Source organism: Athene cunicularia, assembly GCF_003259725.1.
Source record: "Athene cunicularia isolate RWA chromosome 4 unlocalized genomic scaffold, athCun1 chr4_part1, whole genome shotgun sequence".
In the NCBI taxonomy this organism is placed as follows: Eukaryota; Metazoa; Chordata; class Aves; order Strigiformes; family Strigidae; genus Athene; species Athene cunicularia.
Genome location: NW_020799098.1, coordinates 9,531,575 through 9,547,150, shown reverse-complemented (window position 1 = coordinate 9,547,150; position 15,576 = coordinate 9,531,575). Strand labels below are relative to the sequence as shown.

The following is a 15,576-nucleotide window of genomic DNA, read 5'->3' as shown; positions in this document are numbered from 1 at the left end:
CTGGTGGATGGACAGACAGGGACACAGTTAATGTGAGTGTCCCTAGAACAGAGAAAGCCAAGCAAGTTGATGGTGAGCGCACTCTATAAAAAATAAACCTAATAGATTTACTTTGCGTAAAAGCCTTTGTAATAGGTCTGTTCTCCTTTGGCTTTGGGCACAGAGATAGAAATAAGATATGCAAAAGTTCTGTTTGTTTTTCACCTTTTTGCCACAGAACAGATAAAGCTGAATTCCATCATGTGGGTTTAACCAGCAAGAAAGGGACTGTTTGGACTCTTCTCATGTTCTATTTGCAAGGACATTAGATTTTTGTACAGTGAGCAGGAATTAAACTTACTACAGTTTTCCTTGGCATTGAAAAGAGCATCATGAAATTCTGTATCTTGATTCTTCTTTCTTTTGGTGGGATAAAATGTATTGCTGGTTTGTAATGATCTGATACATGCAAATCCATTGATTTCTCAACAGTTGGCTTGCCAATTTTTAATCACAGTGCTTGGATTTTCATAATATTTTTCCACGAGATTTAACAGATGTTGCTTCAGAATATGATTTCCTATCACAAAGGCTTCACTACTTTTGCAGGATATGAGTATATATTATGGATTCCTTTAAGTTAAAATCCATGTAGTTTTATCAAATTAAATTAATTCAGTGGGTTAGCAATACAGCTGCTTTTTTTTTTTTTTTTTTTTCAAATTTTAAAATGCATGTGACTTCTAACAGCAAAACTCACCCCTGTATAATAGAACATCAAAAATCTAGTGATAACTTCAGGTCCAAAGGTGAACCACTACTGCCTCAATTGTAACACTTTCTCACTCACCGCTAAGCTTTAGAGATGTTCTGTTTAAAGCTCCACTTTGTGCATATACATTAACCACAAGCACTTTTGAAGTTCCCTGCAATATTCATCACTGCACTATAGCAGAGAAGTATCTCGTTAGTTGTGTCAAATACATCCCCACTGATGTTAGGTAAGGAGGAATTTAGAACAAAATCCAGGCCATCCATACTCATTGTAAGGCACAAAAGAAAGAAAACTATTTTTCCCCCCTTTTAAATTCTTAATCATTTTCATTTGAAAGGACTGAAGGCTTTCACCAGAACTTACAGAAAATACTTGATACTTTCTCATTTTTCCTATGGAAAAGACAGTGAGCATTCTTTTTGTTTCTGGCAGATGGAATTAATAATCCTCTAATATATTTTAGAGGGCTCTGTTCTGTGGATACCTGCTAGAAAACCAACATGTTTTGCCTGGAGCAAACTTCTAAGAGGTTAAATAAACAAAACACACTAGTATTCAGTGCCAAACACTCAGAATGCACAAGTTAGCAGTTTAAAAGTTATAATGCAGGCAGGATTTAAAACAGTAAAAAAGAGAAAGCAATTATGTGCATTACAAGCTGCCTCCTGAAGCTCCAGTTTAACCTGTATATGCATATGACACAAATTTATAAGCACCACCACCTACAATTCTGCACTACACTCTTTATGGATTTACTTTTACTTTTGAGGAATTAAGTGAAAGCACTGCTGAGCTCTTCTCCCTGGTATCCAGTGACAGGACATGTGGGAATGGATCAAAGCTGCACCAGGGGAGGTTTAGACTGGACATTAGGAAGCATTTCTTTACTGAGAGGGTGATCAAACACTGGAATGAGCTTCCTAAATCCATGCTTTAACTTTTGGTCAGCTCTGAAGTGGTCAGGCAGTTGGACTAGATGATCACTGTTGGTCCCTTCCAACTGAAAATATTATATTCTACTCATTAGCTGGCCCATTTTTTAGAACAGACACCATATTAGACTGTCAGTTTTATCTTTTTAAAATACATTTAAAAACAAGTTTTAAAGTTTTAAAAAAAGAGATTAGAAATTCTTAAAATTAAATTATGCTGGAATCAAAAACACGTCTGTTTATCTCACTAAGGGCAATATTTTACCAGAATTAGGGAGATTTACAAATTCCACATTCAATAAATCAAGCATACAATATGTAAACACCTTGCTATTCTACTTGATGGATTTCAGTAACATAACTAGGAAGGTTTAAAAGTGTATCTTGCTGCAAAGCCTATTTACAGTTTAAGAATGCAGCAATACCTCAGAATTTCTTAAGTTTTTTAGAATGATCATGTCTACATCCATGCTCTCTCTCCCTTTATATATACTGTGGCATAAGAGTTTCAAAAGTAACAAATACTGGTGTGTATTTACAATTCATGTTATTTATGAAAATAAAGGTTTATGCTTTTTTCAACACAAACGTGGACAAACATACAAACTAGACTGTAACTGTTAAACATAAAACAGTCTTCTGACTTCAGCTACACTTAAGTAGAAACAATATAAGGAAAAAAGTTGAGAAGCAGCTGTATACAGAGAACACTGTCATTCAACAGAACTTCTGCCAAAGTTGTCATGGCGTGAACTTCCAGTTAATCTCAAAAATAAGCTTTGTATGTTTGTCCTGGAAAACTTACTGAACTAGAAGAGTTTGTGGAACACAGTTCTCAGTTAAAAAGAATTTTCAGGTTGGAGAACTTTATAGTAACATCACAGATGCCTACGATGTAGTTTGACTTTCATATTTATGACAAACACACTGACTTTTGGATATAACAGGACATACAAATGGAAGGGGCCAAACATCCTTTTTACTTCAAGGTATAATCTGATGTAGCCCTGCAGGTCTCGCTGAAACAGCTGTAGGAGTTGCTGCCACCAAGCACTTGCTGTTGTTCCTTGGTTGGAATTCAAATTTCCCTACATCTGACATACATAACATAGGAGTAGTTCCATATCCACTTCTGTGCAGAAGTCTGCCAGGTAAGTTTAAATCAAGTCAGTGGTAACATTTCTGCACTGGAAGAGAGTAGGAACTTTCCTGGATTTTATTACCAGGTCCAAGTTGAGTAGGCAGCAGCAAACTTTTGGGGCAGAAACTCCCAGACCCGTTTCAGCTATACCTGAAAGACAACTTCAGACTATTCCTTTTTATAACTGAGGAATTAGACACACAGATATGGAGACACATAATGTCACTTTTGCAGTCTCTTTCGAAGGGGGAGTGCATTTTAACGTAGGATCTTTAACTACCTAGAACTGCATGAAATAAAGAACTAAAGAAATCGGCATCTCAACTGAAAAAGCCTGCTTTAAAAAAAAAAAAGCAAAAAAGCAAAATCAACAAAAAACCCTTAGTAAACAAAGATGCAAGAGTGAAGCAAAGCACATAAGCAGGTCAGAGTATGGAATGATACTTACTATGGTAACAGGTACTCTTTAGCATATCCATCTCCTGTTTGTAACGCAGCCACAAGAAGAAAAAAGCACAAGTAGAGAATCTATGCATTCATCACAGCCATTGTGTTAAGTTAGAAGAATGGTTGCAACCATTCTTATAGAAAACAGAATGAGATGAAGTAGTGAATGGAAGACTAACAGACAAGTGATATATATCCAATGTACAAGGTAAAGGAAACAAGACAAAAATTAGATTACACCTGTTCAAGATTGTTATTTCATCCTTTTTTGAGGAAATTGCAGACTGTACCAGCCCTGCTCGCATTTCAGTTAAAACTACTATATAAGGTGAGCAAATAATGATATTTAGATTCAAATTGAGTTGGAAAAAGTATTTACTGAGGTGTAATCCAAGTACAATAATGTTTAAGAAATGTGCAATTGGTGAAGGAGATTTACCAAAGCATCTAAATTTGTGTCTGGTTCACCATCAGACACTATTTCATTTCAAAAGAGCAATTATTTCTTGCAGAAAAAGTACAAAGGGTAAATTAGTTGAGAAACACCAAGAGATGACAAGGCAATTCAGAAGAGATGAAAATTTTATATCAATGCACACTTCTTTATTATTGTAAACATAACGCCTATTACACTCATAGTTCAGTATAGTATATTTTAGGTAGTATAATAATAATAATATACAAGGAATAATTTACCTTTATTAGATACTAGTTCATATATTTTCATGCGTCAGTCACTAATGATGCAGTTACTGGTTTCCCCTGGCCCCCAAATCAGAAGAACATACCTTCCTCTATTTTAATGGGCGTACTGGGAGGAGTGCGCGCTGAGGTGTGGTCAGGGGGACTTCTCTCTTTCTGTTGCCTGCCATCTTCGGAAGGTTCTGCAGATGTAGACAAATAGAAATTAAAAAGGCAGACAAAACCTTTCAGCATGTGAGAAGACAAAAGTGTCCTTCTGCTCCATGCACACAAGATACAAATATATTTTTCCAAATCAAAATTCTGCCAGGATATTAAATAATACCAAAACAAGCAAAAGAAAATTAAGGTGATAGATTGATATTATCAAAACTGTTCCAAGTCACAGTTGTGCTCTGTGGTGGTTTTTGAGTTTTGTTTTCATACGAGAACATGAATAATGTAATTGTTTATGAATTGGTTTATCATGCTGTTCTGAAAAAAATTTGGGAGGAAAAACCACAAGATATAAACAAAGGGGGGGGGGAGAAAGGAAATGCTATCAGACCTACACAACATAACGCTCTCTTGCTTGCTTTGTATTGCTGAAACTCAGAGTAAACAAAATTGTATCCCAAAAGAAGAGAAGACTGCACAGATAATCAGAGAAACATGCAGTAATTAAATGATTCAAACCAGATCTGACAGCGGTTTGTGTATTTGTAATTAGTAAGGAGGGTCCCCCCCTTGCTGCCAGGCTTAAACCACCCTAGATCCAAAGGCAAACATTAATGGAGTTCACCATATATCCAAAACAAGATTAAAACATTGCTCCATACAGTTCACCTGCAGAATTAAAAGTGAAATCAGTCCCACAGATGAGAGCCAACTGACAGAATCTCCAAACGGTGTAGGTAAAGAGTTTGTTCCTTAGATCACAAGCATAACTGTACCATGTCAGTAATACCTGAGGCCTCAGCCAAAAGGTCAGGATTGGACCTTAACGCTTTGATCACTGCAGTATGAAATTCCTTATGGGAGGACTTCTGCCCATCTGGCTCTTCTCGGTTAAGATGTGTGATGACTTGCTGCGTGGTCTGACAAGAAACCCATGCAGCAAACTGAGTGTTATCTAAAGATTTAGACAGTGATGATACGTCACGATCCTGAAAAGTCTTCGTATCTGTTCCTTGAAAGGTTTTTGATCTGCCTTTCAAATCCAGAGATTTTTGTTCACTGATGGGCTGATTTCTAAGCAATGTACTCTGTTCCCCAGCTGGTGTCTGTCTCAGTAACACAGTCTCTCCATATTTTGATATCTTATCTAAGAAGGATGTAGCAATGTTACTGAGAGAATAAATGCATGCAGTTATACAGGTGTAACAGCAGAGTATCCCACCCGACATGGTCCAATACTTGGTGAACTGAACAAATACAATCTACAACTGCTTCTACATTGTGCAATCAAAAAGCAGAAGCAGGGAGCACACACTGCAAAAGAAACGTCACCTCTGGTTCCTGCATCACTCTAATTCAAAACCTAACAGCAGATGAGCATCCTAAGTATTATCCCCTAAAACTATGCAGAAGTAAAGCAGGAAAACCACATGAGATGCAGCAACCACCTCTTGTTACTGCACAATTCCCTAATTCTATGATAATTTAGAAACTCTGTTGTGATGGGCCATTTCCAAGTAGCAATCAAATGCTGTTCAGTATCTTCCCCATTTAACAGACTTCTCAATCCACAGTTTTCAGTGAAGTAGAAAACTGCAGTTTTGCTGCTAAAAAGCAACACCATTCTCTCACCCTAGACTAGTGCTAAGGGAAACAGAGCGGAACAATCTGAAATACTTTTCAGTACTGAAAAAAATCTTCTGACTGAAGTTTCAAGCCTTCAACTTCCTAATAGCAGCAGTAACCGGCCATGCTAAACACCTAGTTTGTCTACTAGGATAATATTTAAAGTAAGATCTGTGTATTTTACAGAATACTCCATTAACACTCAGATCGCACATTCCATTTCCAATATGCTTTTTACATTTCTAATTCACACTGGAAAAACTGAAACACACAAAAGCTGAATAATGTGTCAACAACCTTTGCAGGTAGCCCACCTTCCAATTAATAATAAACTTGCTGTTATAGTCTACTGCAGAAAAAAAAAAAAAAAAAAAAAAAAATCACACAGAGAAACCAACCTTCTGGTCCCTTCTGCTTTCTTTCTACTTCTTTGCGATACTCTTCCAGTTCTCGATCAGTGAGTTTATTGAAGGGATTTGGTCCTGTTGTGCTCACTATGACTTTCGGTTGATATTCTTTCTCAATTATTGCCTTCGATGCAGTCACCAGTTCTCCCTGACAAAAGAAAATTAAGATACATCTGCAATCGAGCAGTAACCTGCAGAACCCTGAAAAAGTGCAGAGGCTACAAAGCAACCAAAAACAAAACAAAAAGGTAATCTCAAAACTGCTGTATTTATTTTATTTTAGATTTTTTAAAAAATATTGACAGATTTTTTTTTTTTTTAATTAATCAACAGCAGGTTAATATAAAGGAGAAAACAGGTCTCATTAATTACTCTTACAGACACATCAGTGTTTCCACCAGGTAATATCCACCATTAAGCAGGAAATCAAACAGCAGCCAAACAGTCCAGCTGAATTACACTTGAAGTATCAAGTTTCTTTTTCTCCTCACAAAAGAAACAGGATACCAAGCCCAACTGCACAGCAATCTGGGCACAGAATACCTGTAGAAGTTCAGAGGACTCAGCTGAGACATTTTTGTTTGTGGTTTGATTTGGGGGTTTTTTTGTTTTGTTGGTGGGGGGTTTTGTTGCCTTTTTTTTTAGTTAAGGGAAAAGCCACTTCTACTGGCTACTACATAACATCTAACAGATGTTATTATAAAAAGCCATCTTGTATGTGTTCTGTGTACTCCAGATTAACAGTTTGTTACAAACAATTTTTAAGTAATTAGTTAACTGTAGTCTTATACAAGTTAGCACAGTTATATCTGTAACATCTGTCATACAAGCCAGATACAAAGTTATACAAATAAAACATTGGCAATTCTAAGCACAGTAAGCTCAAATGGACAAAAGCAGCTGCATCTGAGATTCTGTAATGCTAAGGTTTTCAGTTTTCTTCACTAATTATATAGTAAAGCCTAAAGCCATTGGCTTTTCATTGTCTCGGCTATGGAAGATGCTTGCCTGGAGAGTCACAGTATCTTTCAAGTAACTTGGTTACACATTTGGTTTTTTCCACTGAACATACAGAACTCTGCTGACACTGGTGTGGGAATGACTGATGTGTGGTCTGTGCCTCGTGTCACTATGATACCCAAATTGTCTTCATTGTTGAGAAGAGGTTATTTGAATTCCATTACCAGTTAAGTATGGTTATCGATTGGCCCAAGTCATCTTCATATTCAAATGTTTCTTGTACCAATATTTGAAAGAAAGCATTAGAAAGTGCCATTCAAAAGTAAACAGCACCTGAACAAAGACAAACCTTCCATTCCATGTCCATACTTGATGGACAAGCATGAGATCTTCACTGTAAAACTGAAGATGAAATTAGACAGAATACTGCTTTGGGTGCTAAGAGCTGCTGTGGACAAGGTGTCAGCACCAGAAAGGTGACAGACAAGAATGTCCAGATGGAATGAGGTCAAGAGCAATTACATATTTCTGGAAGCCTCATGAGAGATTCTCCAGAAATCTGGTCTAGAGCAATCCAGGGAGGTAAGAACAGCTGGTTGTTAGAATCTGGGCTGCTCTTCAGGAAGCAGACACCAGCGGGAACTACTGAAGAACAAGCAGGGTAACAACAAGTATCCACTGCAAGATCCTGAAAGGAACTGCAGGAGAGAAACCTCTCTAAACATTATAGATTGCCTCCGTTTCTCCATAAAATAAGAGGAACTCTTGTGTCTCATACAGAATGTCAGTAAAATGTCAAAAGCCTTTTCTGAACTATTTCCATTAAACACCAGCTGTCCTAATACCAGAAAACCTCCAGTTTGATAGTCACAGCTTTTCTTACAGGATAAGAGAGCCACAAAGAAGCCACAAGAAAGCAGAAAAAAAGCCACAAACACATCAACCTTTGTGCAAACTCTCAAAACTACAGGTCCCAGCTTTCAGTGATGGCAGAAAACTGGTGTCCATGGCAATTTTATATTCCCCTCTGTCTCTGCCCACCCCTTCAAAGTAAATACCTAGTTTTAACTGAAACTCAGCAGTAAGTAGCTGGGGCTTGTAAAGCCCTGATCTCAGGCAGAGTTTCTAGGATTATAAAATTCAAAGAGAACAAGACAGACAGCGCATAGTGGTATCCCTGGAATGTTTAAGAATCTTTGTATCCTGTCTGCAAGTTAAATCCGGAAAGACTGGGTAGAACAACTTGCACCTGAAACAAAATTTTACTGAATGCCTGTTGATTTAATAATGACAAGCAGCGAGACACACAGTTTGCAGCAAGATGACTAGTGCACTGGCATTATGTATTCTCCTTAAGAGAGTACCTTTGTTCACTACTGGGAATAAAAGCAGTGCATCAAGCTTATCACATTTACTAAATTAAAAAAAAAACAAACAACAAACAAAACAAAACCCAACAAACCAAAACCAAACACACACAAAAACCACACCCACAATCAATGCAAACAAGTATCTATACTAGGCTGAGTATCTTTGACCCAAGAGAAATAACAGAAAAGATCAGAGCAATGACAGCAAGCAGATTATGTATTACAAAGAATATGCACTTATGTTTTTTGGACTATAAAAGAAGAAAAAAAAAAAAATCACGAGACCATAAAGGCAAACCTTTGATCTGCTAAAAGTTGTTCTCAGATTAACCATCTAGTTTTGCTCAGTATCCATAATATGGAAGCAGTTCAAAGATCACTATGAAAATAAGGGGTAGAAGGACTGATTCTATGGGGAAAATAAATTGTAGTAGTATATTAGTAAGTTCTGCAACATGATTACTCTAAAACATGTACAAAACAAAGAAGTAGAGATACATTGCTTCACAGAATAAGCCACGGAGCAGCCTTCCAAGAATTCAAATAAAAATATACAACACAAAACGGAAAGAGTAACACAACGCAAAAAGAAAATTAGTATAAGGGACTAAAAACACAGTACAGAATACATTTTAGACTGTTAAACATGACACTAAAACAGACAGACTGAAGAACCATCAACCTGTCCAGGCCATTCACAGATTCCTACGAACATTTAGAAAAACTGAACAAGAAAACTGGTCTGGAGTGGCTTCTAGTATTAGAGAGTCTGTAGAGAGGGAATAAATTCCTGTATAAGAGACTATTTCAACACAGGATGACATGCAAAAAAATAATGTTCTAGTGATTTAATCTGAATTATGCTGATACTAGTATTATTTTGATGATCCTAGTACTATTTTGATGATTCTTTGATTGCATGTGTAAACACCTGAATATCAACAGCATTTTTTCCACTGTAAGAAATAATGGATAGAGCACATTCATGAACATAATATATTTTCACTCCTGAGGATTTTGTAGGGGCATACTCTCCTACAAAGATCCAACAAAGGGAAAGGAATTTACAGCTAACGATACACAATACTTTCATACTAAGCTTGGACCTCACATATCCTACAAGGAAATTTTAGACTGTCGTCATTTTGATGAAGCAAATCTTGCTTTCAGAGAAAAATTCAAAACTGCTATGAGGTGACCATCATTTAACAGGCAAGCACTTCATCTTGTTCTCAGGGATGGACATGAGCAAAACTGGCACCTTATACATACCAAATTTTCCTCTCAGTCAGACAGTAGGTTTATAATAATTGCCTAAAATTAACAATTGCTCTTAACACAATACAGCATTATTGCAGTGCTTTTATCCAAAAGCCCAAGATTCTTAAAGTACTGTTCATGTAGAAGTCACCATTAAAACACAGTGCCACCCCTGGGGCAGAACTGAGAGGCTCTTGTGAAGAACAAAGCCATAGAATTTCCATTCTAAAGGAAGAAACATGAAACGGGTCATTCCCCTTTTACTTAAAATTATTGAAAATTCTTGTGATTTTTTTTTTTTTAAATCAGATTGCAGAATGGTATTCTTAATGGTAAGAATAACCAACATTCCCTCTCGTTCAGCCAAGACTGCAGCAGAAGCTTAGTTAGCCAAGTCTATGACATGAATAAAATTACACAACGCACAAGGAACTTGTGTTGCAACATGGCCAGGACTTCTCAGAACATGGACAAAGCAAGTGACGAGGCAAAATGGAGTATTTACTACTGCAGCCATAGGCACAGAAGACTCAAAGCATTACATGCATACTGTACAGGATTTTTTTCATCCAAAATAGTGCGCATTAGTATTCTGTATAAATCTCAATGTTAACTGAAAACATAATACATTTTAAATGTTACTGCAGTCAGATGGAACTTTTTCTTTTAACAATTTGGGACCCCAAAGCCCTTGATGTACAAGTCTCCTCGAAGTTTCATTCAAAGTTTCATGTGAGGTTTATGTGGCATCATAAAATTGCTAATCCTTCCTTTGTTTAACAATACATGACTGATTATTGGCCTAATCTTTCTAGAAAATGTCGCTTATGGGTTTTTCTGTTATTTGGTTTGTTGAGGTTTTTGACTTGTTTCTTTGTTTGTTTGGGGTTTTTTGGTTGTCATTTCCCCCCTCCATTTATTAAGCATCCAGATCACAATCCATATGAAGATAATAAAGATTATGAAAGAGGCCATTCCTAATGTAATTAACACTGTGATCTAATTTTATACAGTATTTCAGAGGAAATACTTTTGTGACACCACAAAAAGGAACACATAACACATCATTTGGACATCTAAACCCTAACATTATACTACTAAGCAAAACCATATAACCAACAGACCTTTTATTGGCTCCTTGACATCTACAAAAATGCATGTAAAATATTTTACTAGTTTTATAGAAAGAAGATGCCTTTATTCAAAAATAATACTTGAAAGATACCTTTCACATCACTGATAAAATAAACCACCTGTGTTGTGATTACTAATGGATAACTATCAAAAATATATTTTCACTTTGACAGTACTATTAAACAGAGAATAAGAGGCATGTACTGCCTGGAAGGCTTGGGCTTTGTTTTATTTTTCATCTTAAATCTGGAAATAGCGTCTTCTTATTTTTTCCTTTCAGGATATGGATAAAACAAGCTGTAATCTGAAAAACATCTTTATCAAATTCTCAGTATGTTACAACGATCTGTAATACAAACTGGCTCATTACACTACTAGGTGTTATAAATTCATGAGATCTGTAACAGTGATGTAATTCAAAGTATTCTGGTTTTTGATGGGAAAGCTATACTGATAATGAGATGTTAGGCATAACCTAAACCAAGATTTAAGAATCTTTTAGATAAAATACTGGAGCAGAAGACATACTGATGCTTACTGACACACTGAGCTTAGATCACCTCTAAGGGGCTCCTTCAAAACCTTGGAGAAAGACAGCTAAGGACAGATGGTTACCAATGTGCAAACCATTGTTCCTGTTTACTCAGCCTCAGAGGACTGCCCACCCCAACCATACAGGCATCTCTTGAATTTATTCTGTATTTAAAGTATATTACGTAAGCATGAATACATCTTTGAAAGCCAATCGATTCTGGGAGTTGAGTCATTACTCAGCAACTCCTGTAGATAACCACAGGAAGTTTTAAGGAAACAAGACTTCTAGCAATAAAGGATCAGAAGTTGACAGTGTTTGTCAGCATGACACTCTGAACATGTGGATATCTTTGGAATTACACTGATGTAATCAGGCTGAGATTAAGCTAATTCAAAATGGATCTCAAATTGGAGTAATTCAACACTAAGAGCATGCGCAAAGAAATCCACTATATGCAGAACCTAATCAGCACCTTAACACCAAATATGTTTCCTCACCAGCTTCTACAACGAAAAAGATCAAAATCCTTAAAAGATACTTTAACAGGGTAAAGTAACTGCTTGTATAGTTGCATATACGTAATTTAGAGATCCATCTATTTTCTTCTTCTTTTCTAGCCAAATCATTAGCTAACAGAGGGAAGAGGTCAGGGTAAGGAAGAGGTAAAATGAAGGGTGAACAACAGCATTTAGAGCAGTATGACAGGGCAGTACCTTTCTAACAGACAGAGATTTAGCGGGACTAAAGGCCTGCTCTGTGAGATCGAGCCCTTCAATAGATTCCGTACAGTCTGAGAGGGGAGCATCCTGCAACAGTAAATTGAGTAAACAGAGCAAACCGAGCCCAGGCTTTAAAACATCACCCAAAAGCATTATGATGCTTGCTAAAAACATGCAAAGAAACAGTAACAGTAGATAAAATCGCAAATGACAATGAACTGACATGCACACAATATGACACTCAACATGAATAATGCTATGGACATGATAAGACTAGCCAAACTTTAAAAAGTACATCAGAAAATACTTATCTGGGGCAGTTAAAGCACTCGCATATATAGAGCTTTAAAGTCATTCAGCTACACAGTATAACTGTAAAGCTCCAATTCTTACTTTACTTTGAGCTATGATTCATCAAGTCTTTTAAATATCCAGATATACTGCTTTTAAGTTTTACTGATGCATAATAGCTTTTTTCCAAACTGCTCTTCAAACAAAATATTACGAAGCATGATAAAACATACTTAACACACAACACTACTGCCCCATAGTGAGACTGCTGTGCCCCGTATTAATACTCGAAGGTACATAAACTTGGAAAACAAACAAACAAAAAGTTGTCACGAAGCCCAACTAGTTCTGAACATGAATCTAACCCACATAAATAAGCCTTCTGAATTTCATGCATTACATTCAGCAAAAAAAGCCAAGAAGCATCCTCCACAGACATGCTTGGGCTACATGGCTGAAGCCTCTTAAATTTCTGACCCTGAGCACTCTCGCAAAGACAATGGTGTTTACCTCTAAGACTTACCTTATAAACAGTTACTCTCTGCCAATTAAAGAATAATTTCATAGTGATATATTAGGTGTAAGCATAGGATATCATAGATTAACTTTAAGTGAATAGTTTTAGGCATTTTATACTCTCACCTGTACAAGACTCCTGTCCACAACCACCCCAGAAAGAACCTGTGATTGAGGGCCTGCAGTTTTAATATCTTGTAAATTCTGCTCTCGGATCTGTAAAGGAAAGCAGCAGAATAGAGCCACATGAACAACAGACAAAAGTGAACCACATTTTCTGATTTGAAAAAGGGGTGGGTGAACCTGCCAACAGGCTGCAACTACTGTTGGTTGCTATAGCCCTACCCATCAAAAACTGTGCTTATAAACACCACTTGAAGATATGTGCTCAGGTTCCTAGTTGCCTCCTCACATTTCTCAGAATTTAGTCTTTTAAGTACCACAGCATGTACTGTCCTTTGCGTTTTAGTACTGGCTCATGATAAAACTCTACAGATCAGGCAACAGACAAGCCCAGTTCGTGAAGAAACAAGGAGAGAAAAGAAGCACAGAGCCCATATTGACATGTCTATTGTACCCTGCCAGTCATTTACAAGTTTCTGTCACTAGCCACTAATCACTGATACTGCACCACAGTATCATCTTCCTACAGAACTTACTGTAAAACACTGCACAACATTCAGTTTTTGCATCTAGTCAGGACCATATTCTCAAAAGGATACATAAATGTCTTCCTATACACTGCAGAGTACTCAAACACATCCCTAGTAACTCCCAGTAATCCCCCAGTTCCCAACACAGAAGATAGGAACAGAAACTGGATCTTGAAATCTAGGTATTATCTATTTAAATTAGATATCTTACAGTGGTAAAGAATTCATACCAACTGACTCAAATTTATTTCTAAAATATGCTGGTTCTTGTTCCAAGATAAATGAAGAAAAGCATGCATCCAGAAAGACCTCTACTTTACCACTAAAAAGGACATTCAATTATATAAAAATACATGCATACAAGTATACAAACACAAGGTATTATTAATACTTGGTATTTCAGGAAGTACGAAGATCCTGCATCACCTGTTCTTGTTTCTAGTTTACTACCCTTCTCATCATCAGGAAAGTAAAAAGTTTGAAGCTTTACTTCTCTCCTCTTAGTCGCTTCATTCAAGTTTTTAATAAAACAGTATTTGTGTTTCAGTCACCAAGGAACTGCTTAGCAATTTCACCAGACTTCTCATTTCAGGTGATTATTATCTTATAGTGCTGAGTCAGGAAAAGTAAAAGCTCTGTCAACCTTATACAAATTATTTTAGAACAAATCAGTATTCCTGCTAGTACTCCTGCACAGAGATTTTTCTGTGTCATAAAGTTAACTCCCATGTTCCATATGGCCATTAGAAATAGCAAAACTATCCAGAACAAGTTAAATATTAACAAAATACCAGTGTATATTTTATACTTTAAAAGAAATACAGGGAAAAAAATGACAATGCATCCAGTGCTTTCCTGTTGTTAAACTGGTGACAAGAAGATCTGAAATTCAAAGACTAGAAAATTAATTGCTAGGTCATTTCAAAGAGATTAACATGCAGCCCCAAAAATTTCTGCAACAATGACAGTATATTATAATAAAATATAAAATGGAGAGAGATCCACAGCTAGGTCACAATTTCAACTGGTGAAACCAAAACAGGAAAACAGATCACTAGTGTAAAACTATGATCTCAGGGAACCAAATTACTACCAGGTTTAACAGGTTGCCCAGAGAAGCTGTGGCTGCCCCCTCCTGGCAGTGTTCAAAGCCAGGTTGGACGGGGCTTTGAGCAACCTGGGCTGGTGGAAGGTGTCCCTGCCCGTGGCAGGGGGGTGGAACTAGATCATCTTTAAGGTCCCTTCTAGCCCAAACCATTCTAGGATTCTATGACAAACTCAGTGGTGGCTGTTTCAGAGGTAGCCAGCAACTGGTCTGACAGTAATAAAATGTAAGACAACGAAAGTCTTCATATAGCTGAGAGCAATACCATTTTTTTCCAAGATGACTTCAGAACATTTAGGACTTGTTTCCATATCTAGTTATAAAGGGGCAGGACAGTACCAGAGCTGTGTAATTGAACCCAAAAAATTTCACTATAGCAAAGAAAGTTATTTCATTAAAAGTGCACAACTTAATTGTTGTGATAACCAAGAAAAAAATATTTTACTGCTATTACAAACCTTGTTCCTCATTTCTTGGACCTCCTTTGGATTGGTGTTCAATGGAACAAACAGGTTAGGGACAGCAGAGGTGGCAGTTCTATGTCCATCCTCTTTAGTCCACTGTAATATCAAGAACAGTTAAATAGTCAGAATTGTTGTAACGGCTACAGACACTCAGAGCAGCAAATTCACATAACAGTTGATCATGCATTATACATAGCAGAGAACTGAACCAATGATTGTATTCTTCTATTCATTCCGAACACTATTTAAGGTGCTTTCTTCTTCAGTAATATAAACTGTACCTTCAGATACATTTCTAAATATCAGAATCATTCTATTAAGTCAAGCTAGTAACAACAACAAAAAATAGAGCCAGTTAACTTGCAAATAACTTCCACTCAAACCAATGCAATTACTACAGCTAT

At 36.8% G+C, this 15,576-nt stretch overlaps 1 protein-coding gene across 17 annotated transcripts in view; it reads right to left on the bottom strand.

Moving 5' to 3' along the window:
• Positions 1 to 15,576, bottom strand: part of ADD1 (adducin 1) — a 65,515-nt gene that overhangs the window by 2,474 nt on the left and 47,465 nt on the right. For 7 of the 17 annotated variants that reach the window (XM_026846813.1, XM_026846814.1, XM_026846816.1 and 4 more), the window contains exons 11-16: positions 15,167 to 15,268; positions 13,077 to 13,166; positions 12,958 to 12,975; positions 12,138 to 12,230; positions 6,157 to 6,313; positions 4,063 to 4,158 (exon numbers count right to left, since the gene is read on the bottom strand). In XM_026846813.1, the coding sequence (XP_026702614.1) occupies positions 4,063 to 4,158; positions 6,157 to 6,313; positions 12,138 to 12,230; positions 12,958 to 12,975; positions 13,077 to 13,166; positions 15,167 to 15,268 (556 nt within the window). Of the gene's footprint in view, positions 1 to 3,274; positions 3,310 to 4,062; positions 4,159 to 6,156; positions 6,314 to 12,137; positions 12,231 to 12,957; positions 12,976 to 13,076; positions 13,167 to 15,166; positions 15,269 to 15,576 lie in introns of those variants that run through there. The other 10 variants (XM_026846823.1, XM_026846824.1, XM_026846817.1 and 7 more) reach the window with 6 other exon arrangements.